General features: G+C 46.6%; 1 protein-coding gene across 1 annotated transcript; it reads right to left on the reverse strand.

Annotated features, from left to right (window-relative positions):
- Nucleotides 1–383: 383 nt before the first annotated feature.
- On the reverse strand, nt 384–989 carry CCDC70 (coiled-coil domain containing 70). Its single transcript, XM_030551165.1, has one exon. It carries the CDS (start codon nt 987–989, stop codon nt 384–386), a length of 606 nt encoding a protein of 201 aa, XP_030407025.1.
- Between the last annotated feature and the right edge of the window lie 12590 nt (nt 990–13579).

Below are 13579 nucleotides of genomic sequence, written 5' to 3' on the forward strand. Positions count from 1 at the left end.
GATCTTGGACTGAGCCGGTAAATCCTCTTTCTCTGGTGTGTTAGCATCTACTGAACATCAACCTCTTGTTCTACAGGTGAGAGGTTTGGGGTGGTGCATGATAGCTTCATGCCATTTACCAATACACAAGATCCCAGAGCAATAAATAATGTAATGAGAACCTAAATGCAATCATCTTAAAGCAAATGACACTGTAAAATAATTCTACTGAAATTCCATTAGGCTTTTATCAGGTTTCTGGGGTCGAAGAGGCTATTTCAGAAGGGTAATCAAAGCAAAAAGGGTAACTGATTAATTACACAGTTGCTTCATCACATGTGACTTTCCAAATATTGGTTTTGAATCCAGCAGAATAATTTACACCTTCTTTTCATTCCCTCGGGCTACCCTCTTCCTCTAAGAATATCTGGACCATGATCCCCAGGAGCATTGATAACTACAGCTAGCAGTAATTGTTCTCCTCTCAGAGGGCCAAATGCCCCCTCCCAGATAGATTTTTCATCTTTTTGGAGGGCTTTTTCATCTTCTCGGAGGGCTTCCTCATCCTCCCAGAAAGCTCTTTCCTCTTCTAGAAGGGCTTTTTCATCTGCCCAGAGAGCCTTGTCTTCTGCCCACAGGACCTTGTCCTCGTCCAGGAGAACCTTGTCCTTTTTCCAGAGGAACTGATCCTCCTTCCAGAAAGCCTTGTCCTTCTTCCAGAAAGCATTATACCCCTTCCAGAAATCCCTGTACCCCTCCCAGAAGGCTTTTGCTTCTTCCCGGAAAGTCTTTTCTGCCTCCCAAAAGGCATTTTCCTCCTCCCAGATGGGGTTTTCCTCCTCCCAGAAAGCCTGGATCGCCATCCTGAAGGCCCTGATCTTCTCCCGAAAGGCATTCATCTTCTCGCAAAAGCCCTTGATCTTCTCCTGAAAAGCCTTGATTTCCTTCCGAAAAACTTTCTCATCCCACAGCTTCTTGATAAGCTGTTTCTGGCGGGAGGTGTAGGACATCTAGAGGCAATGGTAGTTTTATTCATTCACTTGCCAACCTTGATGAAAGCTCTTATCACTTACGGAGCCTTGTGAAGGCAAGGCATGCTCCAAGCCCAGTCCAGCCTGTCACATTCTATAGCCCATCAGATAGAGAAGTGTCAAGATGTCAGCAATGACTATCGTAATTGGAATTGCTCAAACATATGCAGTAATTGTATAAATTGGGGGAGGGGACTGAGGGGTTTTAAATATGGATTCACCAGAATACAGATGTTTACAAAGTGAAAAGCCTTCTCTTTGGATGGCACTTATATAGCATCAATTAGTGCAGTATTTGGGCAGGGATCCTGTAGCTCATTGTAGGTGTAACATCTGGACCAAGATTTTCCAAAGTCATTTTCAAAAATGATTTTGGGTGCCTCTGTTTTTTGAGTGCCCAGCTTGAGATCTTGGCATGGACCTGGAGTTTCTGAAAGTGCTGAGCACTCCCCCTCCAAAAATTAGGCCCCTGGAAGTAGGCATCTCAAAATGGAGGCACACAGAATCACTAATTACCAACCAATGGAGAGAGAAAACAATCTGGTTTTCTATTGACTAACTCTGCCTCATAATTCCTGAATTGAGAGAAAAGCTAATTACTTATTTGTACTGTTATATTTATTATGAATTATTGTACAATGCCTCAGGATCCAGAGCAGAGTGCTTTATAAATAAAATGTCTTTTCATCATTTGATTATGCACAATTTCTTCTCCCCTTTGCTGGAAACTTAGGAGAGGCTCCAGGATAGCAGGGGCAGTGCAGGGAATGGTGCCTTCTCTTGCCAATGGTGATTATCAAGGAGATGGGAAGTGTGTGATACCTTAAACCCCATTCTTCCTTGATTTCCCCTCTCCTCATGTAAGATCTAGATGTTGAAGGGACTTACCAGGATAGTACCTAGTAGGTCCTTCCAATAACATTTGATGTGGATGTGGGAATCTATGGGGATGGTCTTCTAACATCATCCATTCCACTCCAACCATCCACTCCCCATGCCACTGCTACCAGTGATCACCAGGGTGAGTGGGAACAGAGTGAATGAAAGAAGCCACTTCTAGCCTCTTTCACAGCCATTAGGATGAGCTATGTGTCTAGCAGCCCCACAGTTGGAGAGAACCACCACCTGGAGCCCTGTGGATGAAGAGGAACTATTGGTTCTCCTGGTCTCACCTACTCCTCTGATACTGCTTTGCTAATTCTCTGGCCTTCTCCTGAGAAGGGAGATTAACCATTCACTGGCATAGCAAAAGCTGGGAGGCTGTGAATGTGCTGCCTGGAGTGGGGAAGAGAAAGGGGGGATAGAAGTGATGTTCCACTGCATCCTTGCAGGGCTCCTAGCAGCACACCTCAATCCCCGCTCCCTGCGAGGCTCTCAGTAGTCACTGAAACAACAGCGATTTCTTCTCAACAAAGGTGATTGCTGGCAATGGCTCCTTTGCACCCACCCCTCTTATGGACTCCTAGGGAGGAAGGCCCTTTTCATCAAGGAGACCAGTAAGTAGCATCTCCTCCTTTCCCACCCTCTGGGATCCCTGTTGGTGGCAGTCAGTGGGATAAGGAAAGTTCAATCCCGTTTATCTCCATACTAACAAGAAACTTGCCTGAAAACAAAGGGGAAAGGGTGCCAGACCTGATCCCGACATATGCTCTATGCTGGGGAGAGGGAGGGATCCTTGGAGGAGCGGCAGTGATAGCTCAGTCCCAACTCTTTGGGAGACTTTTGAAGAGCAATGATATAGCAGCAGCCGGAGGTGAATTTTGCCATTCCATGCACTGCAGCTGCTTCAGCCTGCTCCTTCCCTGAGGGTCCAGGAAGGAAGGATTCAGAAGCAGTTAGCAAACAGAAGACAGGATTGTTTGAGTCTTTTAAATAAAAGACCCACACTTACTCACACCATACCTTGCCTCTGAGTGAGTGTCAGCACTTGTTCCATTTGTTCATACTCACACCCTAGCCACGCTTTAACTTTTATCGCTCAGGAGGAACCTTTTCCTCTCACATCTCTTCCTCTCTTCCAGCAGGGGATTGGAGGAATCCAAAGGCCCTGATTCCCCTATCTCAGGATACAAGTAATTCACAGAGAGCGTTTAATGGGAGTTATCGTATCATGTAGAGGGAGAATCAGATACTGTATTAAATGAGAAGGATTTCATTCTGAGTTTTTTACCCTAATCAATCTAATCACCAATAGACTGATGGCAGCCAATAAGGAGCTCAAATATAGCTAGTCTTCTTTCAGATTAAGTATCTCACATTTGATATTTCTATTAATAGGCAGCGGGTTTAAAACAAATAAAAGGAAGTATGTTTTCACACAACGCACTCTCAACCTGTGGAACTCCTTGCCAGAGGATGTTATGAAGGCCAAAACTATAACAGGGTTCAAAAAAAGAACTGGATAACTTCACGGAGGATAGGTGCATCAATGGCTATTAGCTAGGATGGGCAGGGATGGTGTCCCTAGCCTCTGTTTGCCAGAAGCTGGGAATGGGTGACGGGATGGATCACTTGATGATTACCTGTTCTGTTCATTCCCTCTGGGGCATCTGGCATTGGCCACTGTCAGAAAACAGGATACTGGGCTAGATGGACGTTTGGTCTGAACCTGTGTGGCCATTCCTATGTTCTTCTCTCTTCCTTAGGTCTCAGGGTCTCACTTTCTGGACTGCATACTTTTCCTTTTCTTGCCCTACCTCCAACCAACAGGAGCAGAGTGAAAATGGTATCTGCCTTGTTTTTTCTTGATGGTGTGAACATCTCTAGACATCAGGAAGTCAAACCCCAGGGATACACAGTAATTTGCTTAATAACAATACATATACTACCAAAACCATAACATTTGTAACAAATTTAAGAGAGACTGTACAATACTTACATAAGTGTGGGCTTTAACCCCACTGGATGTCTGATGCCCTGTGGGGATTGCCTAGCTAAGATTCAGGTCACCTATAGTGATGTCATTTCACAAGTACAACACCAATGACCCAAAGCTAAGTAATATTGAAATGAGCTTATGGTGGTCATTGGGGTGGAGGTGAATGAGGGAGGAGCCAAGAATGGATCTGGGTTCCCCTCTCATACCTTACTGTAAATGATCATCTGTTCACGGAGTGTAATAAATAGAACTATAAAACCACAATAAGCTACGTTGCATTGTTGGGTTAAGGATTCCTGCTGAGGGACCTTAATAAAACCGGCTTGCCTCAACATACTTTAAATATTAGGCAAATATAAATATTTTGGTTTTACTACTGTATGTATATGAAGCTTGAACCTAATGTAATAATCACACTATTGCATCTCCCATTTAAAAAACACATTCTGTGAAGAAAATAGAGACATACATGTCATGCTGGAGCTATAACTAAGCTTAATGGGCCCAGCTGATCATAAACCTGTGGCACAAAGGCCAAGATATAAAAAAGTAAAGCTAGGCTCCTAAAGCCATATGTAGGCACCTACTGTAAATAAGTAGCCTGATTTCTGAGGTCAGCAGGAGCTGCTGGGTGCACAGCACTTTTGAAAAATCAGGCCAATTATTTACAGTAGGTGCCTGTAGCAAGGCGGTGGGATACCCCACAGCCCAGCCGAGGGACAGACCTCCCCTGACACCAATATGGGCAGAGCCACTGGGTCCTGCACCCACCCCTCAGAGGTCACGGCGCAGACCCAGAAGTATAAAAGCTCACCTGCAGAACTCAGTTGAGAACCAGCCGCTGTAGAGACCAGATGTCTGTGGCCGAGCTCCCTCTTGGGAGACAGCAGCAGCCCGCAGCCAGCCTGAGCCCACACCTGGCCAGCCAAGCCTACCCCGAGGCGCACTGGCTGAGCCAACCCCTCGCTCGCTACCCCGAGGAGCACTGGCTGAGCCGACCCCTCGCTCGCTACCCCGAGGAGCACTGGTCGAGCCTGCCCTGTGCCAGCTACCCCAAGGAGGAGCCGAGCCTGCCCGTGCCGCGTATCCAGAGGAGCTGAGCCTGCCCCGTGCCGCGTATCCAGAGGAGCTGAGCCTGCCCTGTGCCACGTATCCAGAGGAGCTGATGGTGTTCGAGACAGTTGAGGACGCTAGCACGACCCAGGTATCCTACGAGGGGGAGTGTGGAAGTAGCCCGGGGGCAGCCGACCCCAGTCTGGCTGCAACACTGCCAGAGCCAATGTCAGTGTGTTGCAGCCAGGATCCCCACTGACAGCAGCGAGTTTCTGCTGCTGCTAGGGCCCCGTACTGGGACGCAGTGGAGTGGGAGGGCCTGCGTCCCCCCGCCACCCACTCCTTGGGTGGCAGACTCCCCCTTTTCCCTGGCCTGGAGAGGCTAGGGCCTCCTGCTAACTAATTATTGACTCAGTCCCTGCTGAAAGGCCTGAGTCCCTGACTGTTTGCTGGCTGCCCCACCCTGACCTAGGGCCTGGGCCGCCATTTGACTATTGACTCAGCCCCCGGTCCAAGGGCCTGAGCCCCTAACCGAGTGTGCGTTACTCCCCACGACCGCAGAGCCAACAGCCGGCAAATTAGAGCGAGGCGGTGGGATACCCCACAGCCCCACTGAGGGACGAACCGCAGCAAAGCCGCACCACAGTGCCCAAATATGGATTGAGTTCCTGTTTCTGAAAATCTTGACCAATGCTTATTGATTTTAGTGGGGCTTCTGTCCACAGATGGTTTTCAGTATATCTGTTATCTACAATGTAACAATATGCAGTATAATATAAATACTGATGCTTTGGCATGTACAATAGCTACTTAACTGAAAGGAGAGATTGTCAGTCTGTTTTCTCCATTATTAACCTTTAAATGTAGAGGAGTCTATCTTTTGTGTTTCAGTTAAGTTATAGAATGTGAAAGAGTGAGTCACAGTGTTCTTTCCATTATAGCATCTTTGATCCCGAGTCACTTGTATGTGTCAGCTGTTTTGATAACAGATAGAGCAGAGGAGAATCAGGAACGAATGAAATGAAGTTCCAAGTGGAGAGTGAGAAATTGGAGCCAGAGTGTGCAAAAATTGCTGGAGGGCTTTTAAGGGAGGATGGAAATTTGGGGCCAAGAAAGAAGAAAATAAACAGTATAAAGAGCCTTAGAGGGAAGAACAGAGAGGGTCCATATTAAGCACATGTACAATGTACATATCACAAGCAAAATAACTTGTAATGCATTAGTGAGTATATGTACTGCTGCCCTCTATTGGTTCAAATCATAATTGCTTAATTGTGTGTCATAAGCCCTGTGCTGCTAATAGCTCCTTTTCCTTTAGCTCAAGTGATAAGAGCCTGTGCTTATTTTGGAGATGGATTACAGATCTATCCTTGCTTCCACTATGAAGTTCCAAATAGTCAAGATATGCAGCACTGAGAAAATTATCAAGCTCTACAGGAGAGAGCCACAAATTTATTACAGTGTTTTTACTATTGAATGTTGGCGTTCCATCTATATGCTCCGAGGCACCAGTTACACCTTCCCGACGGACTTACTTCTTCGCCTTCTTCAGAGCTTTCTCCATCTCCTGAAGTGCACATTTTTTCATCGAGGAGACATTTTGTTCCACCCAAATATCTGTTTCTTCAGTCAGGATGATTCAGAAGTCAATTTATATGAAGGGCAGTTCCTTATTCCAAAACACTTCAGACATGTTGTTCTAGACCAAGAAAGCCTCTTTATCTTCCAGGCAGGTCTCTTGTTTCTTCTAAAAGGCCTTTTCTTCCTCTCATATGGCTTATTGATGGCTTGAACTTGTTCCCAGAAGACCTGGTAGGTCTTTGTCTTCTCCCTATCGGTCTTAGCCTTCTCCCAAAAGGCCTTTACATCTTCCTAGTAGGCTTTATTTTCCTGCCTTTTCTTATATATTTCTTCTGGGGGGTTGTATAGTTGAAGGAGGCTGCCAGTGGATGGAAATAGCAAAATGTATTCACCCACTTTCTGAACTTGGAGAAAATCGTCACTTATCCACATGTGAGGGGACTATAGCCAAAGTCCTCTTTTGTCTGGCACATCTCGTAATCTATCAGATAGAAAGTGAATGACTGGGCATAGAGGTGATTTGGTGAAGCAGGGAACTTGGAATTCCTGACTACCCAATCTGTTCCTACTCTTGCTGTTATCAGTGGAGCTGCCAGCGGTAACGATAAGTTTCCTCCTCTCCCCACTCCTTTAATGATCTCTTTTTCCCCCACCAAATCAAATTCAATGTCTAAGGGGCCGAACAGACCTGCTGGGCTTAGATTCTGCAGCCCTCCTTTCCTCCTGCCAGCAGTGGCAGCCCCACAACCTGGGACTGATGTTCAACATCAATCGTCCCTCTCCCTGCCACTGGTTAAACGTTATTGGCCTGTCATATAGAGCTGAAGAGAACAGGCTCCTTCTCGCAAAGCATGGGGTAAAAGGTTAGAAGGAGCTGCTGTAACAAATATTTTGGGGAAGAAAGGCCTGAGGGATACAGTGAGCCAATTTTGGGGAACTAGAGGGTTGGTAGGAAGCTGCATGGAGTAGAGAATGTGCCTGTAAAAGCAGCAAAGAATCCTGTGGCACCTTATAGACTAACAGACGTTTTGGAGCATGAGCTTTCGTGGGTGAATACCCACTTCCTCAGATGCATGTAATGGAAATATCCAGGAGCAGGTATATATATGTGTGCTAGCAAGCAAGCTAGAGATAACGAGGTCAGTTCAATCAGGGAGGATGAGGCCTGGACATTATGCCATATTCTCCCTGCCACAGGGAGAATGTGCCTGGACATTATTCAGATCTGAACAGACCTGCTTCTTGTTTCCCACGTAGATGGCTCCTGTATTGTGGATGCTGCTACCATAGCAACAACTTCATGCAATGTGAAAAGGTTCCAAAGGACAAAGAGCCCACATTCCATTGTGGAACACTCCACTCAATCATACCAGCCATCTATAATTATTATTTATATTGTCATAGCACTTAGAGGCCCTAATTAAGATAGGAGTCCCATTCTGCAAGGTATTGTGCAAACACCTCGCAAGAGACCATCCCTGCTGCAAATAGCTTAAAAAATAAAACCAACACAAGGAAGAATCTTTATGTCCATTTTGCAATGAAGACTGGAAACACCGTTTAAGTGACTTGACCAATGTTGCACAGGAAGTCTGACAGATCTAGGAATTGAACTCAGATCTCGTGAGTCCCGATCCAGTATTTTAACCACAAGAACTTAAATCTCAAAGCTATGAATAACTAGTTACTTTTTTTTTTAAAATGCCTCTGAACCCACCAGCTCCCTTTGGCCAGTTGCACCAGCCAGTCTGTGTCACCAATGCTCACTGAACATTCTAATCATGCACAATTAATTATGTACATTTCACAGCCACTGTGAGGAATGGGATATAAAATAACTATGTTATCCACCCCTGGCTGGGGATGGAGAACAGGAAATGATGCAGAAACCTGTATTCAAGTGAGCATGCAGAATGTATGGAATGGAATTCCCCGAACTGGGACTTGACCTAAACACTAGGCTGAACTGTGGAACCCTAGATCTTTATTAATTACAAGTGGCTGAGACTTTCAGGCCAAAGGATTGTTTTGTTTCCAAAAATACTTGAAATATGGTGTTTAGAATGGAGATGATGCACCTGGGAGGCTCTCATGTCCCACATGGGACTTAGAGAAGCATTTCACTCACTCTCACACCACAAGGAAGCAGCAAGGTCTGAGGAACATGAGCATATGGAGCCATGCCAGCTGTTAACACTCTGACATGTTCTAGACCCCTCATCCCTTCATAGGAGTTTAAAACACGTAGATAAGGAAGGTCAGAGGGTCAGTATTAGCTCCATTTTACAGATGAGAAAACTAAGACACAGAGGGAAATGACTGACTCAGCCAAAACCACGCAATGAGTTAGCAGCAGAGCCAAGACTAGAATCCAGATGTCCTGGTTCTTGGGCCCCTGCTCTGATCACTGGACAACCGGCTTCTTTGTATTTCTATATTTCATGTTCTGAAACCAACAGTCCATGAAACAGAGGAGGCTGGTTGGGCAGCCTACACTCAGCTGGGAGCCTCGTGGCCCTGATCTACTCATCACAGATAATGATGACACAGTGATGTGGTCTACACAGTTGCCACTAGCAGTCCCAAAACATTTTGGTCTCAGAAAGGGGCAGAGCAAAGTGATTCAGTCAAGGGCCAAACTGAGGTTGTGCAGTGGGAAGGATAGAACTTTTATGCCATTCCTGCCTGCTTTAGGGTGTTGTGCACCCCAGGGGGAGAAGTAAAGTTGTAGAGTGAAACTCCCTGTGCCTTTCCTTCTACAGAAAACATATCTCAGGGCTAGGCAGAATCTGGCCTAAATTATTATCTTTATAGCTTCAGCTAAGCAATTCTATGTATTGATGCTGGCGCTCTGTAATTCCTGTAACATGGAGCACCCAGCTCAGGACACTGCAATTTTTCATGTCAGTCCTTGTGTAAGCAGAGTCAGGATGAGCTCTACCCCTGACATCTGGTGGTGAATTGTGGCGAGTTGTGGAAAAGAACTTCAGGGGCTGATTTTGTTTGCATAGGCACACCCACCCCAGCTAGCATGAACCCACAACAGCCCAAAATGGTCACTTTGGCTGCTGTGGGATCCTCAGTTTCTCTGTTATTGGGGCAGGAAGAATAAAGTGTTGTTACCCTGATTATGTGAATCAAGGACAATGAAACTGTTTTATGACAGAGTGACTCGCCATCAACTAAGTAACACTCAGTAGACAAGGGACATGGGTTCCAAAACTCAATGAATTAAGAGAGAGGTTGGGAGATTGGTATTTGTACTTGATGGTATGGGCCCCTTTTAAGGGCCTGAAATATCAATTACACCTCCTCCTCTCTCTGCTGTGGAATATCAGAGCTAATTTTTATTCCATTAGGAGTCTAGTTACAGGCTGCTGAGCTGAATTCACTTTGGGCCAATGGTGCACCAGCACTGAGGCTCACCTAATATAAGCTGAAATCACTAAAGAGCTAAAATTACTAAGAGCTGAAATCACTGAGTGCTGTGTAGGGACCTGAAGATATGTTGCTGAGCAGCTGGCAGAGCACAGCAGTTTGTGGGATGACTGGAGCAGCTCATGGGATGGCTGGTAGAGCAGAGTGGCTGGTGGAGTGGCTCGCGGTGAAGGCTGCAGCAGAACCCCATTGAGAGGCAGGGCAGTTGGTCTCAGACCATGTAAAGTGTCCCTTAATGTCGCTGCGCCTCCCTCACCCCAGGCTGGGAAGTAAAACTCTGCAGATAAACTTTTAAACTCTGGGGCTGCACTGACCAGGACAGTGACTATTGGGTTGTTGGACTTTGGGGTGATTTTTGGGTTGCTGGACTCAAGACCATGAGGGGAAAAGGATACTGCCAAACTTACTGGAGGGGGGGGGTGTCTTTTGCTCATGGTTTGTGCTATGAATCCTGTTTGCGGTGTTTCCCCAACATAATGCCGCATCGTTTCCCTCATTTATTAAAAGGATTTTGCTACACTCAGACTCCGTGCTTGCAAGAGGGGAAGTATTGCCTCTCAGAGGCATCAAGAGGGTAGTATGTAATTGTCCCACGTCACTGGGTGGGGCTTGAGCCGGTTTTGCATTGTGTTATTGAAACGGAATCCCTAGATACTGAACCTGGCCCTTGTTGCTGCCAACTCAGACAGGCAGAAGGGTTACACTTGATTTTAAACTTTTTCTTTTGGGGGCAGCAGTGGTGAGTGCAAACTAAAACACAAATCCTGAATAACCCAATTGTGCCTGAGATCAAGGTAACATTGAGATAATCTGTTTCTGTTTTGGATTTCTGTTGAAGACCACTTTAAAGGCCACTTTCAGGGCTGGGAACCCTAAAACTAGTTCTGGCCATTTTCAATCACTAGTGCACATATCACATATCTCTCTACCCTGTCTCTACTCTGTGAAGATAGGGACTGAAATATGCAAATATCCAGCTCCTCTAGATATTTCAGCCCTCTGTCTTCCCTAAAATAAATAAACAGGAATAGAGAGGCAGAGGAGAAGGACAGCACAATGTTCACAGCCACCATCATCAACAGATCCAGCGCCTTTGACTCACTCTTTCATCTCTGTCACTCTCTGTCTGCTTTCCCCTCTCCCCTCTTTTCATTTCTTTATTCCTCTTCAGGCTGATCAGGCTGGATTCTAAACTGAGGCCTAGATTCTTTGCAACATGTGTTTACTTCATGTCACACAAGAGAGTGGATGGATTCTGGCAGAGAATTCCTTTTGCAGAGGAGAATTCCTTGCTAGAGTAACACTGCTGGAGGCAGTAGAACCAGCTCCTGTGCCACCCGCTTATGAAACACAGCAGGCACAGACTGGGAATGCCGTGGGGTGGAGCAGAGATTCATTGTTCTGATTCTCCATTGTATAAAGTTCTTTAGGTACCTTTTGCCAGTAGTGTAAATTAGAGCAACCCCATAGCTGTTCTAACTAATGTTGGGGCCCAACCAGCACTGAGTCAAGCAACTGTAACTAGCTCCCTGATACTCTACCCACTTCTCTGCACTAAGATGATACAGGTAGATTTGATGCTTGGCTCTTCCAGCCATGTAATGGGCCTAGATATTTATCATCAGACTGACTTGCTTCTTCTCTCCTATGGTATGGCTGCTGGAAACATGGCAACAAATGGCTAGATTCTAAAGGAGAGAAGATTCCCAAAATTAAGGTGCCATTTCATAACACGGGCTTCCCAGGAATTAAACTGAAACTAAGTCATAGCTATTTTGAGCTGGGTCACAAATTTCCCCAGAGTAATGGGAGAGGGAGGAGAAGGAGGAGGCAGCTGTCATCTTCTTCAAACAGGCAATCAGGAAGAACATCCCCGAACTCTGGAACCTCACCCACTGTAGCACAGGCAAGAAAATGTTCTGCTGCCCTGACAAGAAAACTGTGAGCTCTGAACATGGGAGAAAGTTTTGAGATGTGTGGTTGAGTGAATGAATGCTTCTCCAGTTCAACCACCTATTTGTGTCAAAGAGATCATTTATTCTTCTCTTCTCTTTACTTAGAAATAGGGAGCATTTATGGATTATGCTGAGAGGTGTTGAGCTTCATACCCTGAACATGTATCACCATCACTATCTATGGGAAAGTTGGTCAATAATTGGTATCTGTCAATCACTTGTCATTCACTTAACTGTCTTTACTGTGGTTCCCAATGCAGCATCACATATTCATGCAATCAGTTCCCATCCTAGCCAGTATCTCACAGGGACATCCTTGCCCACTGAGTGAACCTTGGAGCATAGTGCTACCTAGTGAGATTCTGAGGCACTACTGTATGCTGCCCATGCCTGTGGGTGCCACCTCCTCAGCTCCCACTGGCTGCGGTTCCTGGCCAATGGGAGTTGCTGAGCTGGTGCTGGGGCGGGGGCAGCACACAGAGCCCCTGTGTCCATTCCTCTGCATAGGAGCCACAGGGAGATGCTGGCAGCTTCCTGGGAGCCGCACAGATCCAGGTAAGGAGCCTGCTTGCACTGTCAACTGGACTTCTAATGGCTCGGTCAGTGGTGCTGACTGGAGCCACTAGGGTCCCTTTTCAACTGGACATTCTGGTCAAAAATGGACACCTGGCAACCCTATTGCTGATTGGAGCAGGAGTCAGTCCTAGTGTTTGGAGGGGTTAGGGGTCAGAGCCAGAGACAGGAACCAGTAGTCAAGCTGAGGGTCAGAGCTGGAGTCAGAAGGAAGCAGGATAGGAACAAGGCAGGTACAGAAATGATCACAGCTGTGGGCATAAGTGTAGAGCAGCCAGTGACCTGCTGCTGCACGTAAGAGCAGGCCTGCTAGCTCCCTTCAGCCAGTCAGACAAGCTGGCCAATGAGGTGATCCTACTACAACTCAGCTGAGCCCATTAATCTGCCTGGAGGCTGGGCTGGCTAGTCCTCAGGCTCAGCTGAATGGGTTCACTCCTGACACCTGAGGCATCACACAACTCTGACAAATGGGAGCTGTGTGCCTTTACTAGAAGGTGGAGAAAACATCTTGGCCAGCTCTTCAGAGCATTTCCCCCTTCTAACCAGCATCACTTCAGTCTTGCTTGGGCTCAGCTTGAGCCAGCTCTTCTCCATCCCAGAGCTAATTTCCTCTGGTGTTCTGGTGGCAGTTGCAGAGAATGAGCTAGATAATCAGGCTTGGCAGAATTTGGGCTTTGTTATTTTAGCAATTTCCATGGTTAATATTGATTTTTAATTTTAATTCTCCCCCATTTAATTATTTTGATTTTTACAGCTGTGGGAAATGAAGCAACTGAGGCTAGAGTTAGGGCAGCATTGACAGCAGGACTGCAGGGGGCTCCCTGTGTGGCCAAGGGGCCTAAGACACCTGGGTACAAGGTGTGTGGGAGGTTGTGGTGCTGGCCCAGTGGAGCAGAGACCCCCTGGCCAGGGCTGCGAGGTGGAGGACGAGCCCTTGGTGGCAGGGCAGGCCATCCCCTGCTGAACTGCTGAACAGTTCCTGCCTGAGGATGGCCCACATGCTCCTGGCTGGTGAGTGAGCGAGCAGGGCTGTGGAGCTGCAGAGGGCTCCCTGCATAGTCACGGGGCTGATGACACTGGGTCCCTGCAGG

This window comes from Gopherus evgoodei, chromosome 1 (genome assembly GCF_007399415.2).
Source record: "Gopherus evgoodei ecotype Sinaloan lineage chromosome 1, rGopEvg1_v1.p, whole genome shotgun sequence".
In the NCBI taxonomy this organism is placed as follows: domain Eukaryota; kingdom Metazoa; phylum Chordata; order Testudines; family Testudinidae; genus Gopherus; species Gopherus evgoodei.